This window comes from Salmo salar, chromosome 05 (genome assembly GCF_965601325.2).
Source record: "Salmo salar chromosome 05, fSalSal1, whole genome shotgun sequence".
In the NCBI taxonomy this organism is placed as follows: Eukaryota; Metazoa; Chordata; class Actinopteri; order Salmoniformes; family Salmonidae; genus Salmo; species Salmo salar.
In genome coordinates, this window is record NC_138295.1 from 60,997,180 (window position 1) to 61,020,488 (window position 23,309).

Genomic DNA, 23,309 nt, shown 5'->3' on the forward strand with positions numbered 1-23,309 from the left:
TCCAGAACCAGTCTCTGGCACAAGCAGCGTCAGCCTCCCAGTGCTCTAGTGAAACCATAGCGATCAGAACAGGGATTATGGGAATGACAAGAATAGGAACAGGAGTATGACTGAGAGGGTGTGCGTGCGTGCATGCGTGTGTGCGCTTAGCAAAATGCCATTCAGTGCATAATAAGCTGTGCAATGACACTGCAGGTGGGGTGATAACACCAGCAGCCAGTAGTCACATTGCCGTCCCCTGAAACCCAGCTGTTTCCCTTTGACAGGATGAGTGCTACAACTACATCAAAGTTCTGGTTCCACGCAACGACGAGACGCTATTTGCCTGCGGTACCAACGCCTTTAACCCCACCTGCCGCAACTACAAGGTAGGACACTACACCTCAGTCACCTTTCGATCTAAAGCCCCCAGCTCCATACCCAGCACTGTTCTGAAACCTAACAGATGGGTTAATAAGCTTAGTGTCACGTCCTGACCATAGAGAGCCCATGGTTCTCTATGGTGTAGTAGGTCAGGCCGTGACTAGGGGGTGTTCTAGTCGATTCATTTCTATGTTTGGGATTGAGTATGATTCCCAATTAGAGGCAGCTGATTATCGTTGTCTCTAATTGGGGATCATACTTAAGGTGTCCCTGTTCCCACCTGCTTTTGTGGGATATTGTTTGTGTATGTGCTTGTTGCACTACGTTACTTCACATTTTGTTGCTTGTTTTTGTTGATAAGTTTCACTTTTAATAAAGATGTGGAACTCAACACACGCTGCGCCTTGGTCCGTCCATTATCACGACCGTGACACTTAGTTAAAAAAATAGTTGGACCAATGTCAAAGTGCTCATTTCCGTAGCATGGGGTGGTTTAGCGGTTAAGGGCGCTGCATTCAGAGCATATGCCTACAGGTGTTGACATCCTGACTTACTCCTAACTTTTTGGGAGAACAAAAAGTGTCCTCTCCATCTACAGTATAAAATCATCAAGTCGACGTTGTCGTGCACAGATAGGGCTCCAGATTGCAGAACCACTTCAAAGGAGTGCTGCTATCCTGGATGTTGATGGAGAAACATGTTGACTTAACCGAGGTTGGCAGCGGTCTGTTGACTGAACACAGATCCAGGATGATATAATAAGTCTTTATTTACACATCTGAGGAATAAACTGCAACCGCAGATTTGAGATCATGTCATCCTCCGAGGGACAGTGTGGGGGAAAGGGAGAGAGAGAAGGGAGGGGAGAGAAAACAAAACATGCCTGAAAACTAGAGTCAGAATCCCAGGGGAGCCACTACTTTAGTTCCAAAAGAAGTCACGCCACCTACTCTCTATGGCCATCTGACTGCTCAAATGATTAACAACCCAAAGTGTGCGAGAGCGAGATCTCGGCTAAGTGGAAACATACAAAGAAAAATAGCGATACGTTAATCGTGACAACGGTGCGTAGATAGACTCATACTCCCCAGGATGTCTACCAATACAAAAGAAGTCTGGTTGAGCTGAGATGACATCACGGTTCTGGGCAATGATTCACAGTGTGTTTTTTGGAAGAGGGGACGTAACGTCTACAGTGTGAGAAGTCCAATGGGGAGCTGGCTAAATCCATACAGACCACTGCAGAGGATTTACCTTTTCCGCCATAGACTCCCAATGGAAGACGTTGATTTACACTTTATCCAGAACAAATTCCTCTCCCTGTCACGCTCCCTCCCGGCTCGGAAAAACCGGGAGCGATGACTACCCGGAGAACTGGGAATAGTGTGCTGAAGTGGAAATCATATCATGCGATCTGTCTGCAGCATTCCTTGGAAAGACTGAGGAGGGCAGTGGGGTCAGGAGAGGGTCTGTTAGGGTGAAGGGGATTGGATTGTGGGTGTGGACGGGTGGAATATGTTTTATTTTGCACAGAGTGCATTATCCATGTAAATTGATCGCCACAAAACACTCTGCCCAATGAGCCAGCTGGATCAAAGACAGAGGTTGTGTGACCAGATGGTAGCTAGACCAGGAAGTGAAAACCTGTAGCCTCTAGTCTAAATCACACTGTACTGAAGCCCCAGAACCATGGTTTAGCAGACAGATCAGAGATATAACAGTAACAGCCACAGTAGCATTGGTGGATTTCTCACTTAGAGAGTGTACCCATAGGGAACACTGAGCAATGACACAACATTAAATATAAACACACATGTTGACGGCTGTCACTGTGTGTGTTTGTGAAGGCTGGAGCTGCCGAGAATGACCTCTCCTCCAGGTCGCATTCTGCCCCTCCCTCCCCCCACCGCAGCGGGATTCACACGTATTGTCTGAGCCAAGGTTTCCGACCTTGTTAACGGTGGGGCAGGAATAGCTGCTAAAGATCTGTGGTTAGGAGATACTGTATCCTCACAGTGCCACCAGTGTAGCAGCCATAGAGCAGGCTGACAGGAGTGTTACTCCTGACCTTTTGACTTCACTGTTGTTACAATGCAGTGTAAAACATACTAAATAAAGGGTATCTTTATGACACGTGTTCCTATTTATTCATCAGGATTGACTAGAGGCACATTCTGTCCATGACTTTAAGGAGTCGACTTTATAACTTGGCAGTTAGCAGTAAAGCTAACCTGATATAAAACAGAACAATACTCAAGTTTGGACTGAAATCGATTTTTCAGTAAGGGGGAAATATTAAACTTAACAACTGCAAACAATGACCTAGTTATTTTAGTTGAGGTTTTTCAATATATGCTCCGTGGAGTATTTGTTTTTAGTTGCACTCCTATAAATAGCTTAATGAAGTCCCCCTCTTCTCTTTCGTCCCTCTCTCTCCCAGATGTCTACACTGGAACAGGACGGTGAGGAGGTGGTGGGTCAGGCCCGCTGTCCCTTTGAGTCTCGCCAATCCAACGTCGGCCTCTTCGCTGGTGAGTTGCTCTGGACAGAGACAGAGAGACATGTCAGCTGGGGGCAGCAACTTGGATCACTAAACCTGTCCTCAATCTTGCCAATTTGCCAGTGACATTTAGACATAGTTCACACAGTGTTATTGAGAGCAGCACAGCCCCTACATCAAATGTAGCCATGAGATGAAAATACACATTGGGAGGCATGGGTTTCTAGTCTTCACTGCAATTGTGTTCATTTGAAAAAAAAGCACGCCTTTCTTAAATTTGTTATTTTGTTCCTCTCAGGTGGCGATTTCTACTCGGCCACCATGACAGACTTCCTGGCGAGTGATGCGGTAATTTACCGTAGTCTGGGAGAGAGCAGCCCGGTGCTTCGTACCGTGAAGTACGACTCCAAATGGCTACGAGGTGAGCACCTGGCCTTGGCCTCAGGTCTTAATTTGAAACAACTTGTGAATTTACCTTTAGAATCTTCCTCAATCTTCCTTCTAAAATCTTTTCACTTTTGCATTGCCACATATCATTAAATATTTGTATGCAGTACATTACATATTAGAGTGGTATTTCATTCTAAATCAATGTGTGGTATCCACTTGAGTGATGTTTCCTACCAAAACACTGACTGCCTAATGCATTATTGTTGTGAATACCAAGTAGTACAGTCAGTGCTATTGTTTCATATTTCTCCCTTTGTCTCCTCAGAGCCTCATTTCCTCCATGCCATTGAGTACGGGAACTATGTGTACTTCTTCTTCAGTGAGATTGCTGTGGAGTACACCACACTTGGCAAGGTAAGAGACTTGTAATTCAAGGGTCTGAATATTTATGTAAATAATATATCTTATTTTTTTATTAATTTTTTTTAATAAAAATTCAGAAAAACTGTTTTCGGCTTTTCCATTATGGGGTATTGTGTGTAGATTGATGAGGATGTTTTATTTAACCCATTTTAGAATAAGGCTGTAACGTAACAAAATGTGGAAAAAAGTGAAGGGGTCTGAATAGTTTAGTGCCACAAATAAGGGGTCAAATACATTAAAAAAAATCTTAATAGTTTCCTGATATTTTTTTATCCCTCTCAGATATAGGACAGACACTTCAAAATAAACTTCCTTTTTGATATTTTTGGGGGACTATCTGTTGTTCCATGTAGAGAATCTGCTATTCAATGCGTTTGTATGGGCTAATAGCAGTAAGCCAAATTCAATTTTTCATCAAATCATTTTTGCATATATTTCTTTGATACTTCAAGGTGTCTTAAAATTCATTATCAAATAGCTAAATGATCCTTCGTATGACCTTAAATCAATTCCATATAGCTTAGTAGAATCCCCCCTTGTTTCAACTGTATGTGTGATATGTGCTGTCTGGAGGGGTTGAGAAGACAAAACGTCTTCTGTTGTTCACTGTAACATATGGACAATAAAGTTGGATTGTAATTGGATAGGCTGCAATGTAATGTCAAATGTGAAACAATGTAATGTCATGTCACTGTGTTCTGTTACTGGATGAACACAAAAGGAATAAAAATTTGTTGAAAATCCTTTAAAAATCTTTCTCTAACCCCCCCCCCCCAATCAGGTTGTGTTCTCCAGAGTGGCTCGTGTATGTAAGAACGACAACGGAGGTTCTCCCAGGGTTCTAGAGCGTTACTGGACATCGTTCCTCAAAGCGCGGCTCAACTGCTCGGTGCCGGGCGATTCCTTCTTCTACTTTGACGTTCTGCAGTCGCTGACCAACGTGCTGCAGATCAATCTCAGACCAGCCGTGCTGGGGGTCTTCACTACACAGGCCAACAGGTCAGTCACAGTACCAGACGGCCATACAGATATACAGTACATACTCATACAATGAGTATAATGAGGTTTTACAGTACCTCTTTTTATAGAAAATGTAAATAAAAAAACTGCCAAATGCTTTCACAGAAGATAATGCTCACATTTGCAGTATCATACCCCTTGATATTGTATATTTTTAAAAGCCTATTTTATAAGATTGTTGTTTAATGTTCTATACAACCGTGAGCAGCAGTGTTGAATGCTTTTATAGCTATACAATCCATTATAACCTGGGTTAATATGGGCCTTTCCCATGACCGATGTCTCTGTTGTTTTCCTCATCAGCATCACAGGCTCAGCAGTATGTGCATTCTACATGGACGACATTGAGAAGGCTTTCAACGGGAAGTTCAAGGAGCAGAGGAACAGTGAGTCAGCCTGGACACCCGTGCCTGAGGAGCAGGTACCCAAACCCAGGTAAGACCAACACATATGAGTGGGAACTTTGACAGCCTCAGTCCAGACATATTTACTTTATTCCAGTGTAAACACTGTCAACAAAAGTTTGCATCTACAGTATTTTATTCCCTCAGCGTGAGTTCTTAGTAAATCTAGCCCACTGACTTTCAAACTCCACTGACTAACTTCTGCCCCTCCTCTCTGTCTCACAGACCAGGCTGCTGTGCCGGCGACGGCTCTGCTGCTGCCTACAAGTCGTCCACGACCTTCCCCGACGACACCCTGACCTTCATCAAGAACCACCCCCTGATGGACGAGGCGGTTCCCTCCGTCAACCACCGGCCCTACTTCACACGCACAACCAGCAGGTAGCTACAGCAGCAGGGTGGATGGAGGGAGGGATGAAAAAATGGATAGATAAAAGGGAAAATTGATGGGTAGAAAACTTGGTCCCTTGTCTCAACATGAAAAGCCCATTAAATATAAAAGTTTGACGCAGTCAGGATGAGGCCTTCGATAACACCACATCAAAGATAGAGCCAAAAGGGATAGGGCCTCCCCAAAATTATAGATCCAACCGGAAGGGGTCTGGAAAAGCTGAAAAGCGCATCAATTAAAGACACCGTCCGGATGTGGTCTACCAGACTAACACAGGAAATAGCGCCAGTGGCTCATTAGAAGCCCAGCCATGTAACGGTGCTGAATGTAGAGTGGGTGTCAGAGGGCTGTCAGACAGCCACCTAGCTCGGTCCCCTGCTGTGACTTACATGGTAAAGCCGAGTCAGTCTGACAGACAACCAGGCGTCGTCACACAGCGGAGGGAGGGCACGCTGTCTCTCTCACATCTGCCTCCAAACGTCACATCTGCTTCAGAACTCTCCCGAGACCAGCTGAACAACAGAACTTTAACCATGAATACCTCACGTTGTTGAGTCATTTAGCTAGCGTAGTGCCAGTCAGTGTGATGTTCTGAGTAAACAACATGTCGTCAACTTGTGTGGGACTGAAGGGAAGTTGAGAGCAGCTGTACAATGGTTTTACTTACAATAGTGTCCCGCGTATTCTTACAGTGTTGTCACTTTGCAGTGCATGCACACACTCCGACAATAATTCCCATCTTTAATTGCAGATGCTTTGTCTCCTTCGGAGGTATGATTATGTTAACCCCGAACCACAACCTGTTGTTGTGTCCACCCAGGTTCAAGTTGACCCAGCTAGCAGTGGATACGTCAGCTGGGCCCTATAAGAACCACACGGTGCTGTTCCTGGGGAGCGAGGACGGCAGGGTACTGAAGATCCTGGCCAGCACCCATCTCAACGCCTCCTTCAGCACACAGCTACTGGAGGACATCGATGTCTACAACCCCACCAAGTCAGCCTCCTTTTCTCCGTTCTTTTTCATCTATATGATGCAAACGATCCGTTTTATAATATAGTGCACTTCTCTCATAACGTTGACTTTTATTGGTTCAGCAACAAACAAAAGTCCCACATTTTTTTGCCCGCTGTAAGAGGATGGTTATTGTATGTGATGCTTCCAAGCAGAGTCCACTGTAATAAGACAGTGATATGTGTTGTGGTGCTGTTAGTACGTGTCCTGAACAGCTTTTCAACTCCACCCTCATTTGCATACAGTCTCCCAGGGTGCTGTAGTTGCCGTCATCCATCAGCATAAATTTCGGAAACAATGAGACGTGTTTGTCGTTTCCCCTTTCCTAGATGTAATGTCCGCGGAGAGGACCGACGGGTTCTGGGATTGGAGCTGGACAGGGAACATCACGCTCTGTTTGTGGCCTTCTCCAGCTGTGTGGTCCGAGTACCTCTGAGCCGCTGCAACGACTACGGCTCCTGCAAGAAGTGAGTGAATCAACAAGAGTTTAGAAGCTGACGTTGTTACGAGGGACTGCTGGAGCTGATTTGTTTAGTCAGGGATGTTTTTGCCGAGCTAGTATGCTCGACAATCTTGTGTCCTATTTTGGGGTTGTGGAGGAATGTTCCCCCCGCCTCTACCCAACCCCCCCAAGAAAAACATTTGCATTAAATTTGAACAGGGACGTGTATCCCACGTAGCATGCTAAACCCTCATTGTGAGCCTTAGAGAAGTGCTCAACAGCATTTGCGCACAAATTGGAACCAGCTGATTGGCGGCAGGCCAACCCACGGCCAGGGTTTCAACGCCACGACGAGGAGAAGGATAGGGCCTGTCTCACTTTAGAGGGCTTAAAGCCCCTCCATCGCTGGATCACTCCGAAACAGCCCAGCGCACCTCAACCAGGGATTAGGGGCCCCTTAAGCCCCATGATGCTTTGCAGGGGTCAGGTGTCAGGCCCATATCCTCCTCTCCACACTCTCCCCATCTGTCTGCCTCCAAATTAGGTTTGGTTGGTTTGGTCTGTCTCTTCACCTTACTGTAGCCTCTATCTTGCACAAAGCAAAACCGTTTTTCTATCTCTCGCTGCAGCTGCTGTTTCTATTAGGGTTCAGAAATGGATATGATTCAGACAGCAGAAACACGTTGAATGAAATATATAGAGAAAAGAGATTTAGTGAAAAAGATGGCAAAGAGATATCAAAAGTTGTGTGAAAGTCTCAACCCTCTGACCCACACAAAATGTTCATAACATTTTAATTTCCCCCCCTTTTTAGTTACTAAAGCACAGTTACAAAATTTGTCACATTTGCAACTGTTTTGCCTCAGAGCTAGGTTAATGGGAACCCCCAGAATAGGTCAGCTGTAACCCCACAGACCAGGGGTGATATTCTCAGTAAGGAACAGTAAGTCAGCAAAACTGACAAGCCACAGGTAGGGAGGTGACATCATGAATTTACACCATTGAGAGATTAGACATGGTGGACCTTTCTTCCAGACAGACAGTTTCTGATGAGTGGTTCCATACAGAGCTATAGAGATATACACAGCTCTAGTGGTCCCATAGGTGAGAGGAACAGCTGTGTCTTCATCATGTCCTGACAGGCACAGAGAAAAGGAGCCAGCAGGAATGCTTCAAGTCTCCCCTACAGATAGGGGTCATTACCTTTTAACTCTGACATGTTGTCAATGCCGGGCTGGTGGAGACTCCTCCACTCTCCCGCTCTACATGGCCCTCTGTGTTGTAAACCATGTTGAGCATGACTGACCTAACTCTCAGTCCTCCTCTCTGGCTCCCTACATCTCCTCTACATACTGGCCTGTTAGTTGGGCTGTGTCACTGAGTCCCTGTCCAAGACTGCCTCAGGCTACCAGACACCCAGGGGGCTCTCACCAAACACTGCTGTCTGCAGCCTCACAGACCGACAGCCGGTCACACTACATTGACCATCTCTCGTATTCATCTTTGCCTCTTTCTAAGCTCCTAGATAGGAGAGTTACAAGCTAGGCTCACCCAGCAGTTGAAAAATTGAATTGGCAGGTTTTTTCTGTGTGGTAAAATGACACCCTGGCCTGATCGGTTTTACTTCATCTGGTGTGACTGTGGCCTGTGATGTTGAGACACTCCAGAATATGGGGGTGTTGATAGGTGAATAGATATCACATGTCACTTCAGGTCATGCCTCACGAAAGAGTCTTCATTAAAATATGTATTTGGTCTCTTACGTTTTGATAGTGTTCACACACTGAACTCTGACTGTCTGTCTGTCTCACAGGAGCTGTCTGTCCTCGAGGGACCCTTACTGCGTGTGGCAGAGGACTGGGAGCTGTGTCACAGTGGTGCCCGGATTCAGGTGAGTCACAGATGTTGCGTAAGGACCACCCCACCACGCAGCCAATTATATGACAGCAGGTTAAGAGGCCAAGTACCAAACCCATCCCTAGCCCCTACTCCTTGTTTTGTTGAGTACTATGTGTCAAATATTAGTGTTGAGTCTTCGATCAGAAAAATGTAATGTTACTGACAATTTATCAACATCAAATGGCAATAGACATGACCTTGCATGAAACATACAGTAAATGAATGAAGGAGCAGTAACTTCATAGTACTCTGCGAACCACTTCCTTGTATGCTTTCAATAATCGATACCTAATCTGGAGTTTGACTTGCCCAGATTGATGAATCCAGCCTCTAAATTCCAGTAAAAACATTGGTCTGTCGGCTCCATTTCACATATAGGACGAGCATCCATCTTGTTTATTTCTAAGTGGCGGACATACATCACGTCTGCAATCACTCGGAAATGAAACCCCAGATACCCGCTTGGAGGGGTCGTGCGTCACTCTGGGGTGGGACTGAAAGGCATCGATCAAAAGGACCTCAATGTAATTTACTGATCCATTCTGATGAACTGGAAGGAAGCCATTTGACACTTAGAGCTATCGACTGGCTCAGCGTCAGCACCAAGCAGGGTGTATGTGTGCAAACAAAAAGCCAATCAATTCCTCTGTCTGAGACTCCCTCCTGACCCACTGTCTTTCTCTTTCTGCACTGTAGCATGGAATCGAAAGTAATGCTCAGCTGGGTGGATTTCAATCATGTCGTGTGTACCTCTGTCTTCCGAACGGAGGGAGGGAAGGAGAGAGGTAGAGGAGGAGAGGCAGTAGAACGCACTATTTCACCTCCTATGTTGCCTCCTGACACTCAGGGACTGGGCTGTCGCTGTTCCTCTGATTTTCAGTGTGGCCTTAAATCACTTGCTGTAGGTGTTCGCCTCTGCAAACATGGGCTGTAAACTTTGTGTGGATGGGTGGACAGACATCACAGCAGAGGCAGCTGCCACTATCCTAATAGTCATATGGACTGCTTCAAATGGATTATTCTGCTGGGGGTCGACTTATTGCATATCCTGTGATTGGCCACCCATGGGTTTTATTTGCCATAGCTTCACAGCCGGAGGTTAATGGAATATTCCAAAGGTGTGTATGTGTGTGTACGCGTGCGTGCGGCGGTGTGTACGTGCTGGGCAGGTAATCAGAATTGGACTGAGGCTTGATTTATCACATTTTTAACCAGCGGGACAGTGCCATGCAGCAAGCCAATGGAGTGGAACCGAAGAGATTGGCAAATATTATACATGCAGTCAGTAGAGCTATTACACTGTGCCTGCTCTGTCCACGTCAGAGAGAGAGAGTGATATGGTGTGAAATAGTCAGAACTCGAGCATGGCCATGCCTCCAGAACAGATGCAACAGCTCATAAAGGCTGTAATGGGGCTGGACCGGAGAGCAACAGGGGACACATCCCCCTCTACTCTCTCCTCCCTTACACTCTCACTCCAGAGGTGGCATAAATTCTGCCGGCTGCTTTGGGGCTGGGGGTTTTAGCCAGAGGTGAATTGTTTCCATGGTTTCCTGTCTCTCTCCCGTCACTGTCAGCGCTTGGGGACGGCGTGCCAAAGAGGCCAGTCTAGGCCTCTCTCCGTGGCTCTTTCTCTCAAACTCTCTCAGAATAAGTAAATACGTTAATTAAACAAACAGAAAGGGAATGGAGGCATACAGTAATACTGGTTACTAGTTGTGGTCCACATACACGGACACACAATCACGCAAAATCCCCCCAGGCCGACCTATTCACTCACAAGCAAACCCACTCTGCTGTGGTAATACAACTAATGCTATCGGCTGTCAGTGGGCCCACTGCTGAGCATGGAAAGATAAGTGAAGTTATTATTTCTTAGAGTTTATTATTTCTCCCCTCTGAATTCCCTCTTGATTTGCTCACTGGGTCTGTATTCACTCATCTAGGCCTGCTTCTCATTTAGATGTAATTTGTTTTTGGCCGCGCCTGGAACGTCTGTTTTGTGTAGATGTGTGTTTGGTTGCCCGTGCGTGCGTGTGTGAGCGCGTGTGTTTGCATATGTGTGAATGTTCATGAGTATTTACATCTGTTCTTTTCTTTGATTGCCTGCACAGTCGATATTGCGTCGTAGAAGATTCAGTGTCATTGATGTTATGTTCTGCTTGACTAAGGGGCCACTCACTCCACTGTGCATCAACACAATCACATTACTCACCAGGGGGAATGCATGATTTCTGAATGTGTACACGCCTTTGATTCATTGAAGAAAGATGAAGTGTCTAATGCACTGGAGCACAACCAAATGTAAATATATACTAGAGGTACTAAATGTCTTGCAAGAATGTGGTGTTTCTTTTGCTGTATAAGAGAAAAAGTGGAACCAGAGAACAGAGTATCATCATGGATGCAACTGGTGGTGAAACATTATTCTTTCTTGGTGATAGCACCTCGACACATCCATTTGAATTTGGACATTAGCAAAACATGCAGACCATGCAGAGACAAAACCAATGAAATGGTTTTCTTTTGCAGCAACATTTATTTAAGTCTTTGTCTTCAACAGAACCATTTTGGAAAGCTTGACAATGTACCCAATTAATGAATGCGGAGGTTGTGTTTAAATGGTGAAAGAGGAATGACACACACGCTGACAGGCCGTTTTGTCCTCTTCTGTTTTTGTTTTTCCTCAGGGGCGGATTTGAGCAGGATGTGGAGAACGGCTACCCTCACTACCCAGACAGCTGCCATGGTAAGGTGGACCAATCATCTGTTCTTAATGGCACTCCACTAGATGCACAGAGCCATCATAAAAACTCTTTCATAACAAGCGAAGGTTATCAAGTGCATTTAATTGTCCAAAATGATACAGAAAAAGTGAATGCCATACTTGGGGAGTGATAGTACAATGAAATGAATCAGCAACTCAGTACAAGTTTAAGTAGCCTGTCATTTCCTAGCTGAAGAGTACCCCGGTGGGAATTTTGCTCTCAATTTTCCCTTGCAGATGGTCACGTTAAACAAGCAGTCAATTTTACATTTAACTAAGCACAGTTTGAGTATTTTACCACTACTCAGACTTACACAATGTACTGTTCTGTCAATATGTCTGTTGCTTTCCCTTTTCTTCTCTAGACGTCCTGGCGACCACACGCAAGCAAAACACTCTTGCTGATTCAGCATATGGTCAGTTGACATTTCTTTATCCTCTATTTTTAAAGCTTGTCCGAACTGTCTGAGGTTGTTAGCGAACAGGCTAACGCTAGCAAAGCCTGGTAAGCAACATCTCTATTCCCCTTTTTTGGACTTGTTATGCAACATGAGCAGTTCAGGAGAGTTTGTTGCATAGAACAGCAACACCACCTCTCTCACACAAACAGCTATCTTTAACATTGGAGCTATAATTCAAAGCTAGTCGCGGCAGCAGCACCAGCATGGATGTTTGACAGGCTAGCAGCGCCAGTGGCCAAGCTGCCCACTTCCCTTTATCAAGGAGAATCATCATCCCTGTAACGCTCCGTTACTCCCCACTGCCTTCCCATAGAGCAGGGTGGCTACAGAGCTCAGTGGCTGGCAGCAAGCACATTGCTAGCGCTAGCTCTCAGCTGAGATGTAGTCTAATGTAGCATTAATAAACAATTACTGTAGAATTATCTTTGAATTATGATAGTGACATCCCTGGGCCATGACTTAATGATTGTTTTTTTGTCAGAGAGCAGAATTGTTTACTGCTCTTATTGACGTAGCTCAGTGGTTTTCGGTTAGCCGGTTAGTTAGTTAACTAGTCAGGAAGTTAGTGATACAATTGGTGAACTCATTCAGGCTCACTTCTCTCAAACTTACTTGTCAGTCTAATTCAATGGGAATCCACAATTTTCCCCAAAAGGAGTTGCTGGTAAAAAAAATATAATAATTAACCCTTTGTCATCTTACAAATTATCCATGGGTACTGATGGTGGCTGCTTTTCCCTAGAAGTGATAAACACAGCATTGAGACCATCTTAGTGAGAGTTGCTGGCCATTATATCTCAACAATACCATCCATCCAGGGTCCAGTCCAGCCACTCTATCTACTTCAGAAAACAAGCAATACTTAGCCTCAGACCTCCACATTCCCACAATGCCTTTGTTCTCCGTATCCTCTCTGCTGGAGGAAGTAGTGCCGCTCAGTAGGCAGTGGGACTAGATGAGCAACCCCACTGCCTAATTCCGCCAGGCGATTACTCCATCCATGCCTCTGTACTCTGTTTGAAGTACTTCACAAACCAGACTTCAGACTTGCAGAATGACAAAAGCCTTTGATGAGTCCAAGCTGAAGATCAAGGTTTCCCCACAATAGAACACCCCATAATGTTGAACAATGCCATTCTCGCTGGTGTGCATTGGTTCCTAAATCCTCTTTCTTACTATTACCCAGAATGGAACAATCCCATCACATAGAGAAAGCAGCGAGAGACAAACACCCAGCAGTGTGGACAATCAAATCATTCCCCATTGCATATTGTGCTTTTCTCCTTTCTTTTCTCTCTGTAAAGGAGAAAGCAATGTACACACACAATGTTGATAAATTGAACTAATAATGCATCCCTGGTACTGTCTGGCATGCCAAGGCTGAACTTCCCCGGTGTGCTGTTTTAATTTGCCTGGCGCAGATGGCGCTCTGACAGGGCACCTTATTCAGAGTGAAAACTATTAACTGGCATCGAGAGCGGGCCTTTCGCTTTCAATCTGGGCTGGCACCCTCCAGTATGCTAACATTATGGCCGGCTTATTAGCGAAACATCCACGTCAATAGCGGCGTGCTGCACACAAGGCCTCAAGGACATCCACTGTCAGAGAATTAGGAAGACACTCATGATGGTTGTTGTGATGATGACAGTGCTTTCTACTGCCAGGTCTCTCACAATACAGACCCGTATTGGATCCACAGACTCAGACGCCACATAACCCCACAGTACCAGTACAGATCCTAATTGGATATGTTGCCATTGTCACATTTTCCATAAACATTGTCACATTTTCCATAGACCATTCCCTATGTAGGTTAGACGGTAACTACCTGTAAAACAGTTTAGTGAAGCAGAGAACCAAAAGTTGCTGTAAGTCATTACCTACCATTACCTCAGCTACTGGTATCTATTTCAACTCATCTGTCAAACTACTTAGTAAAGAAAATCGGACGTGAAAGGTAACTGTATATCAAAGTTTGTATGTGCTGGAAGAGTCATTCATGCACCAGCTGGTAGCGTCCACAACAACAGGGTTTTGCTGTGCAGGATGTGCTGCAGTGCCAGGTGCAAGAGATTCCTCACTGGTTCAGTAACAAAGGGAGCAGGTTTGGAAATCTTAAGGCCGGCACTGCAGCCAAATCATGACCATATTGGCCCTGAGTGTTTTTCTCCAATGTCTCGTAATTTCTGCAACGCCTGAATGTTTTATCTATTAAGGGCATTAAACAGTGGGAAAATCTTTGGTTCTAAAGCGCTGAATCATGTTGCACCTATGGAGGAGTGCTTTACTTGTAATGTATAGGCTACCTACTTTAGTTATTGCAGTCATGGATTCAGTTGAATTCTCTTCAAAGCGCTCTTTATGTTAATGTCCTCATTGTCATCATCAGCTTAACAGTAATTATGACAGGAATCTTTTTTTCATGCTGGATTTACATATATTTTTCTCCAAGGTACAAAGAATCCTTCCCTTGTCATAAATCAACATTATATTTAGGTGTTTTTGTGTGCTGCATTTCCATTTCACTAACGGGTCACTTTGTTACCCCTCCCCCACCTGCACAACAACAGGGAAGACCACACCCACAACAACCGCCAGCACAACCAATCAGGTGGCCCCATTCCCTAAGGTGGCAGGTGACTCTGAAAGAGGTACAGGTCCTGATGGCGGTCCTCCAGTCCCAGTTGGGGACCAGGGGTCACCTGACTCGGAACCAATCAGTGTGGAGATGGAGGGTAAGGGGGTGGGGTGTCTGTGTCTGCTGAACTTTGACCTGCACTGGATTGCATTGATGGGCCCTGAAGCTTCACTGCACACTATACTAACCAAGATGAGCACTAACACTCTAATCTTTGTGTGTAGGACACTAAACATTTAACCATATATCCACTCACTTAATGAAGCAACCATGAGTTAGAGAGGCTTAATCACATAAATAGATACTGCATTGGATCCAATTAACCCTTCAATTAACTCTTCCAAACAATGTCCTAACAAAATGACTCCTGCATGTCTCCTCTCATCTCTTATTTAGTCCATCTACTAGGGTAGCTCTCCAGCGGGATACACTTTAACAATCACACACGACCAAGCACGTCTTCTCTTCTCACGCTGTCTAGAGCGCAGCTTCCTGAATGTCATTCCCAGATTACTCCCAATAGGAGCTCCTAATATTCAGCAGGATGGGAAGACTGTTTGTTGATGCTATTTCCTTTAGCCCAGGCTCCCCTTGCTGCGCTCCTCTGGCGCCTTGTCAGGAGTCCATAAATCCTCGGTAGTGATGGGTTCCATTCAGGCCGACAGAGTCTCCGGCTGCAATGATGAGCCACTCAGGCTCAAATGAGAAAAGCCTGTAACAAATAAATAACCAGCAGCTGGCGAGCGGACAAGGGGAAACCGTAATAGAAACTTGGGCAACGCAATCTATTTCAGCATGGGCTAGTGTCGCCTGGCTGCCGGTTCAATCAAAAGCACGGAGACCTGGCTGATAAGGCGAGAGAGGAACTGTTCTGGAAGTAACAGCGTGGCAGTTCCAAGGAAGGTCTCTCTCTCTGATGCACCCACACACTATACTAGCTATAGGACACGGGTGTGTGTGTGTGTGTGTGTGTGTGTGTGTGTGTGTGTGTGTGTGTGTGTGTGTGTGTGTGTGTGTGTGTGTGTGTGTGTGTGTGTGTGTGTGTGTGTGTGTGTGTGTGTGTGTGTGTGTGTGTGTGTGTGTGTGTGTGTGTGTGTGTGTGTGTGTGTGTGTGTATGATGCTATTGGTTTCAGTTAAGGAACATCGTGGAAACTTCAGATGAGATGCAGTATAGGTAGAATAGGGGTCAAGAAACTCTGGTAGGGCAGCCATGGGTGCAGGCTTTTGTTCTAGCTCAGCACCAACACAACTCATAATGTACTTCTGTAAACTGAGGTTCATTTGAGAAGAGTCTAGTTAGCTCTGATGTATGTTTAAGGCTAGCCTTGAAGCAGGTTTGAAACATCTTTGGCACAATAAACAAACTATTTACTGCAAGCTACAGTAATAGCAATTCTGAAGCCCTCTAGAATTGCATCCCAACTGCTTTTGTTTATATTTTATGTAAGGCCTACACAGACGCAAATACAAGGTGACATGATTCATCCAGCTACGGATAGAAGCAATGTATTATATAAAGACTATGACTGACCAAAATACAAGTACAAGCACCCCTTTTGAGACCTCGCTGTTATGAACATTTCCAGCAATCATTTAGCTGCGGTTCGACCCTGTGTTTCCATCAAGGGAGAACGCCTACCTCCCTATAGTGTCAGAATGCTTCAACCTACGCGCTTGCAAACGCACATTATTTAGACCCAGCTTTTAGATCTCGCTAGTGTTTGTTTTCCCAGTGTTATTTCCTGCTTAGCTTATTTTAAACAGACCTTCCCCGGGGTCGTCCGCATATTCAAATTCACCTGTGTGGGTACGGCAACAAAAAAAACCTTGCTAGCAGCTAATTTAGCCGAGAAGTACAGGGAGACAACTCGATAATATAGGCAAGCAGGCAGGGCTCTGAAACTCATTAAAGCACTAGGAGAAGAGCAGAGAATGAACTCAGGCTGAACTTCTCTTTGCTGCTGAAGAGGGGTTGGTGTCCTGGGGGGACGGTGCCAGTTCCTTACTCTTATTTATATCTCAGTGGATTGAGGAATATAGACTTCCCGTCTAGCCATAAATACAACTCAACTCTCATATCACCTCTCTTCTTGATTACGACATCATCAGTCATCCTATGTCGCTAAATTCATTTTAAGTTGTGCATTATAAACTCGAAAAATATGGTTAATTTAGGCATATCAACAATCCTATGCAGCATCCTCCTCAAGCTGGGTGTGTACATTAAGCTATTCATCATAACCAGGAAAATGTTGCCCACCTCACTAAAGTGCCTCAGTCACAGCTGTTACAGCTAATTTACCATCATTACTTAGTCATGTGGTAATGACACTAAATAAAGGTCACTTTACCTAGATCACTGTTTCCTTTAATTCCTCTGTCCGAATTACAGGCTCTTTATGATGGCTATGATTGACATCAGGTTTGACTATGAAAACACACACTGTAGGGCTCTGTACTGTACACCTCCCCACGGGTCATATACAGTACATGCACAATACTACATCTTTCCATACGCAGCAAAATGAACACCTCAAAACATGCACTATACTGAAGTTGTTCACAACATGTTCTTGCCTGTCTGTCAACATTAGGGGCTGGTTTCCCATTCACAGATTAACTCTAGTCCTGGACAAAAAAAAAAGCTGATGGTGATTCTCCATTGAGCATGCTTTTAAATCCAGCACTAGGCTTAATCTGTGTCTGCGAAACTTCCTATATGTTTACTGTCACCCTCGGGTTCAGAGTGCTTAGTGTCACCATGACATTTTTATTATCATGTTAACACCATGGAGACCAGAGTGTTAGTCAACATCAGTGTTGAGTGTCCCAGTGACGTTTGGGCCCACAGTGTACTGATCCACACACGCAGTTGTCCTGACTCCTAACCCCGACCCCTTACCCCTTTCTGTCTCCTCGACTCCTGACCACTGGGGAATAGTTCTCTATTAACCTGCTTGTTTTTCGGTTGGACTAACCCTTATCTGCCTCCTTTGTTGAATCCTCCTCGCCTTCTCTTCCCCTTTTCCCCATATGACCTCTCTACCCAGTTTCAAAGCCTATGACTGAAACTGTGCTTTGTGTGTTTTTGTTGCCTACAAGCAGTTGTTTCTCTGTGGCTTTAGGCGTGCTTTCAGGCCACTGTTTGGTAAAGCTATGGTTCTTCCAGAGCTGCTTTTCTATTCAGACAGTTAATGTTTGTTTAGGGAATTATGTTAGGGATTGGCTCTGGAATACAGTAGCTTTACCAGGTGCTGAATGGTGAATGCCCTCTTATTTCTCTTTTATTTTATTCCAGATGCAACCGCATGTAAAATGTGTCCCACAATGCATGTAGTGCCATGCTTGATTTGATGGTGGATGATAAGGCTATCAGTACTTGAACTATGTCTGTTCCAAAGCTGTTTGAAATGGAAAATGTGTCTTTGAACTGTATTATCGCTCATGTTTTGACAGATAATATCTTGGTTTTCAAAGTCAGTGTTGAGTGATATACTGGGATATTATGGCAAGTTGGTCTCTACTTGCCAGGTTCTAAGGTATTGTACGTTATTTGTAATAAGGGATACCTGGAGAAAATGGATGGCCTTCCCTTCAGTAAAATATATTTTTATCCGACCCTCCCTGAATGCTTGGAGAAAAAAAATAACAAGTGACCCTCCGCAATACCCCAAATAATAATTAAAATATAAAGTGGATATCAAAAAACATGCCTAGCATTTACCCTCACTCCAAGGACAGACGAGAGCCTTAGATGCTGTATGCAGTTTTAGAAACTGTTCTTCATTTCGTAAGCTTCACAATGCAAAGTAGCCAGAAGGTTGTGGATTCGCAAACCACCACGGATAAGGGGGGGGGGGGGGGGTGAAAAGATATTCATTATAATAAAAGCACTACATGAATCTATCCTCTTATTTGCGGTCTGTGAAAAAAAATCATTTTATAATGAATTTCTATGCAATTCTACGAAAATGACCGGAGACGGGCAGAATGTTTTTATACCACAACAGAGCATGACAATGAATGAGCGCATGCTGCAGCACTGGATGCATTTAGATTTCTATTCAGGCTATTGTTAAAAAATAGGATATATTGGCCTCCGGAGTGGCGCAGCGTCTAGGGCACTGCACCACAGTGCTTGAAGCATCACTCCTGCCCCGGGTTCGATCCCAGGCTGTGTCACAGCCGACCGGGAGACCCATGAGGCAGCGCACAATTGGCCCAGCATCGTCTGGGTTGGGGGAGGGTTTGGCCAGCTGGGATTTCCTTGGCCCATTGCGCTCTAGCGACTCCTCCTTGTGGTGCGCCTGCAAGCTGACTTTGGTCGCCAGCTGGACGGTGTTTCCTCCAACGCATTGGTGCGGCTGGCTTCCGGGTTAAGCGAGCAGTGTGTCAAGAAGCGTTGCGGCTTGTTTTGGAGGACGCATGGCTCTAGACCTTCGCCTCTTCCGAGTCCGTAGGGGAGTTGCAGTGGTAGTGGTACAAGACTGTAACTACCAATTGGATATCACGAAAAAGGGGTAAAAGTACCACAAAAAAAGAGGATGGTCTAAGTTTGGAACACTCCTAAAGTGATCAACTGTTAAAATGTATCGCAACAGAACCAGATACAACTGAAGTATCTGATCATCAATGAATAAGAGAAAAAGCTATTCATTGTTTAACACCGCAGCCACATAATAGGTATGCCTATATGCATTTGTAAAAATAATAATAATCATTTGGGAAACTATCATTTATGGGGCGGCAGGGTAGCCTAGTGGTTACAGCGTTTGGCTAGTAACTGAAAGGTTGCAAGTTCAAATCCCCAAGCTGACAAGGTACAAACCTGTCATTCTACCCCTGAACAAGGCAGTTAACACACTGTTCCTAGGCCGTCATTGAAAATAAGAATTTAACTGACTTGCCTAATTAAATAAAGGTAAAATAGAAAATATATTTTATTCCATGATATTGTTGTTACACTAAACCCTCCCCCTGACTGAAATTGAAAAAGCATGACCCTTCCCCATTTTCCTCCAGGTAACTATTGTGTACATTTCAATATCTCCATTAGTGCCTTATTTTATTTTTACTTTTACCAGTATTCAACACAAGTCTCCTCAGTGAAACCTCTTGATGCTCTACATGCATCAGCACACTTCTAATAAAATGCCATGTTTATTAGCACTATTTTTCAATTGGAGTGAACCAGTTACATTACAGCGTATCATATTACCTCATGTGTGCATAAATCAAGCTGCATCCAATTGGTTGGGCACTGATGTGTAATATTATGCATATTCTTAATAATGAGAATACATGATTGAATTCATTCACACGATCACCCAGACCCCCTTTCGCACACACACACTCACACACCACACACACGAACGCAGAGCGTTAACTCTGTTCATCATTACCCAAGCATCAGCTATTTGAACTGTCAAAGTACTCTGAATTTTAGTTAGCAGACTCTTGTTCGTGTCTAATTTTGAAAACACTCTCAGTGCTTGGAGTGTTGCAGCCGATGATTTGTTGTTGTGTTTTCCTCGGCAGAAAATACATCTCTGGCATTAGTTGGGGGTAATGGTTGCCTGCGACGCCTGGGGCCATTTTGACTCATTGCGGCACTATGGAATGAAGTACCCTTTAATGGAACTATTACATTCTCCCCTTAGCTGTAGAGAAACAGAAACTAATTAGGCTATTTTGGAACGTCTTTACTTGACGCAGATATAGAACTCAGGAGTCTTTTCCAGTGCTTAGCTACAGTGCCTTCAGAAAGTATTCACACCCCTTGACTTTTTCAACATTTTGTTGTGTTACAGCCTGATTTTTCAAATGGATTAAATTGAGATTTTTGGTTCTGTCAAAGTGGAATTATGTTTTTCGAAATGTTTACAAATTCATACATTTTAAAGCTTTTAATCTTTAAGGACTGGGGAGTTTTTCAGGATAAAAATGAAACGGAATGGAGCTAAGCAAGGCAAAATCCTAGAGGGGAAACCTGGTTCAGTTTGCTTTCCACCAGACACTGGGAGATTAATTAACCTTTCAGCAGGACAATACCTAAAACATAAGGCCAAATCTACGCTGGAGTTGCTTACCAAGAAGACAGTGAATGTTCCTGAGTGGCCACGCTACTGTTTTGACTTAAATCTACTTGAAAATCTATGGCAAGACCTGAAAATTGTTGTCTAGCAACGATCAACAACCAATTTGACAGAGCTTGAAGAATTATGAAAAAGATTATGGGCAAATGTTGCACAATCCAGGTGTGGAAAGCTCTTAGAGACTTACCCAGAAAGACTCACATCTGTAATCGCTGCCAAAGGTGCTTCTACAAAGTATTGACTCAAGGGTGTGATACTAAATAAATGAGATATTTCTGTTTTTCATTTTCAATACATTTTGAATTCAGGCTATAACTCAACATTCAAAAGGCACTCGCACATCTGAGCAATCTTTTTTGCAGGTGCACAAGATGTTGAACAAGATGAAGGAAAAAGGGAACCGCACACTGCTCTTGATAGTATCAGTGCCTTCGTCAGAGCTCTGACGAAGGCCGTGAGGCCAATACGTAAGCTTATTAAAGATCAGTGATACTATCAAGAGCAGTGTGCAGTTTCCTTTTTCCTTCAGGCTATAACACAACAAAATGTGGAATAAGTCCAGCGGTATCAATACTTTCTGAAGGCACTGTAAGTGCGATCTTGAGCAGTGAACTTTTCCATTGTGTCAGTAATCTTTAAAGGGATAGTTCACTCTGAAAACAACATTGGAATTGTCCCAAAGTCGAGCTGTCTATATTCCACACCATAGTTAGGCATCAGCAATCAGGATTACCATAAACACTGTAGTTCAATAATCGGTTGATGTCCAGCTTATCCAAAATCCCTGAATCTCAAGACCATCCATTTGGCCATCAACACTGCAGATGGCTAGCTGATTCTATGGTGCACATGCTGTAGAATAAAAACACAGCTTGACTCTGAAACACTTCTTAGGTATGTACAGTAGTAGTTCAGTTGGAGCTAAATGAATCTGTATGATTTTATATAACTATCGGTTTTAAGCATCTCAGAGAAGGGTTAGACGTGAGTCAAAGGTGAAAATCTCTGCTTTCCTTGTTTATGTTTCACTTCTTTTGTTTTTGTTTGTTTTGGAGCCATTTAATCACCTGCTGAAATAGCACTTCACACTCCAGAATCGACACGTTCTCAACTTTGGCTCCTCGCACAACCCTTCCCTAATTAGTGAAACGCAGAACAGACTCCAGGTTGCGTATAGCTTTAGCTTGGTTACATAATGCACAGCCTTGTCTATTTTTACCATTATGGATATAATCGCTCAGTGTTTCTCTCATGCAGCGCTATGAGAGCGTCAAGCGGGGGCCTTCTACGTACCAAAACACAGCTGCTTCTGAGAGCGAGGCTTCAAAACCCACCAGGCTGACAATCTGTCACTCACTTTGACACATCTCTCTCTCTCCATCTTCTCCCAGCCTCCCCCTTACAATCTGTTCCCTGCACATTCTTTCTCACACTCTATTTCTGTCACTTTTTTGTCCCCAGCTTTCTGCCACATTCTATTTCATTTTATTTTCTCTAGTTCTCTTGCTCATCTTTTTTCTGTCCTGTTCCGCTCTCTCTCTTTTCCGTTGCCTGGCAGTTTCTTACTGAAGTTATATTTTCTCTCCCTACTGTATCTCTCTCTCTCTCTCTCTCTCTGTCTCTCGTCCTCTTGAGCATGAATACTTCCAGCTGTCCCCCCCCCCTCCCTTTCTGTCACCATTTCTCTCCTCCTTCCCTCCTGTCCACTCTCAACCATATGTGTGTTTACCTTTTAGAAGACCTGAGAGTTCTTAATGTGTGTGTGTGTTCCTGTTCGTCACGCGTTACACATATAGTAGGCCTCTGTTCAACAGAGATCATGCTGAACCCACACTTTGGCTAAAGATATAGTGTGACAACCAAGAAAAACAAACACTGAAAAACACTCAGTTATTAACATTATATAAACCATTGAGAGGAGGTTGTTATTGTTGCTTTGAGTAGCTTCAATTATCCTGCGGCACCACATATCTTTATATAACACACCTATATTTTACTAACATTTTTATACAACCTCTACCACTTCACAGGTGCAGGCAACTAAAATGAATGGTCACATGTTACATTAAAGCAAAGCTCTCAAACCTTTTTGTCTCACCTCTTTATCAGAGGTGTCATACAATATTGGGTCATAAAATGATTAATTTGACCCTTTTTAAAGGTATTTTCTTTCAACTCTGTATTGAGGCAATGCATTACACTGTTTGCCTGCATGCTATGCCTCCTGTGTGCCATCTAGCAGCACACCAGTCTCCCACATGCCATGATTCAGTGGGTATTAATTTCACTGTGACCATGCCACCATATGTCACGCATACGGCCCGATTGAGTCATCCACCCCAGCCCCAAACGTGTTGTGACAGGTTGTGCGTGGGGTTGGAGATCTGTGTACCTCCGCTGTGCATTTCCCCACTGCGGCTCTTGACTCATAGCTCCTCGGCCATGTGGAACCCTTCAATAGTCATAGGGTCCTGGTCAGGGGGCCCAGATGAGTCACAGAACT

General features: G+C 44.3%; 1 protein-coding gene across 2 annotated transcripts in view; it reads left to right on the forward strand.

Annotated features, from left to right (window-relative positions):
* The window catches only part of sema6cb (semaphorin 6Cb), a 122,672-nt gene that overhangs the window by 93,795 nt on the left and 5,568 nt on the right, over positions 1-23,309 (forward strand). Inside the window, exons 8-20 of one of the 2 annotated variants that reach the window (XM_014200832.3) lie at positions 267-368; positions 2,804-2,894; positions 3,162-3,284; positions 3,579-3,667; positions 4,458-4,675; positions 5,000-5,131; positions 5,326-5,481; positions 6,312-6,485; positions 6,833-6,970; positions 8,759-8,836; positions 11,535-11,593; positions 11,977-12,027; positions 14,643-14,807. In XM_014200832.3, the coding sequence (XP_014056307.1) occupies positions 267-368; positions 2,804-2,894; positions 3,162-3,284; positions 3,579-3,667; positions 4,458-4,675; positions 5,000-5,131; positions 5,326-5,481; positions 6,312-6,485; positions 6,833-6,970; positions 8,759-8,836; positions 11,535-11,593; positions 11,977-12,027; positions 14,643-14,807 (1,576 nt within the window). The remainder of the gene's footprint in view (positions 1-266; positions 369-2,803; positions 2,895-3,161; positions 3,285-3,578; positions 3,668-4,457; positions 4,676-4,999; positions 5,132-5,325; positions 5,482-6,311; positions 6,486-6,832; positions 6,971-8,758; positions 8,837-11,534; positions 11,594-11,976; positions 12,028-14,642; positions 14,808-23,309) is intronic. The other variant, XM_014200836.3, reaches the window with a different exon arrangement.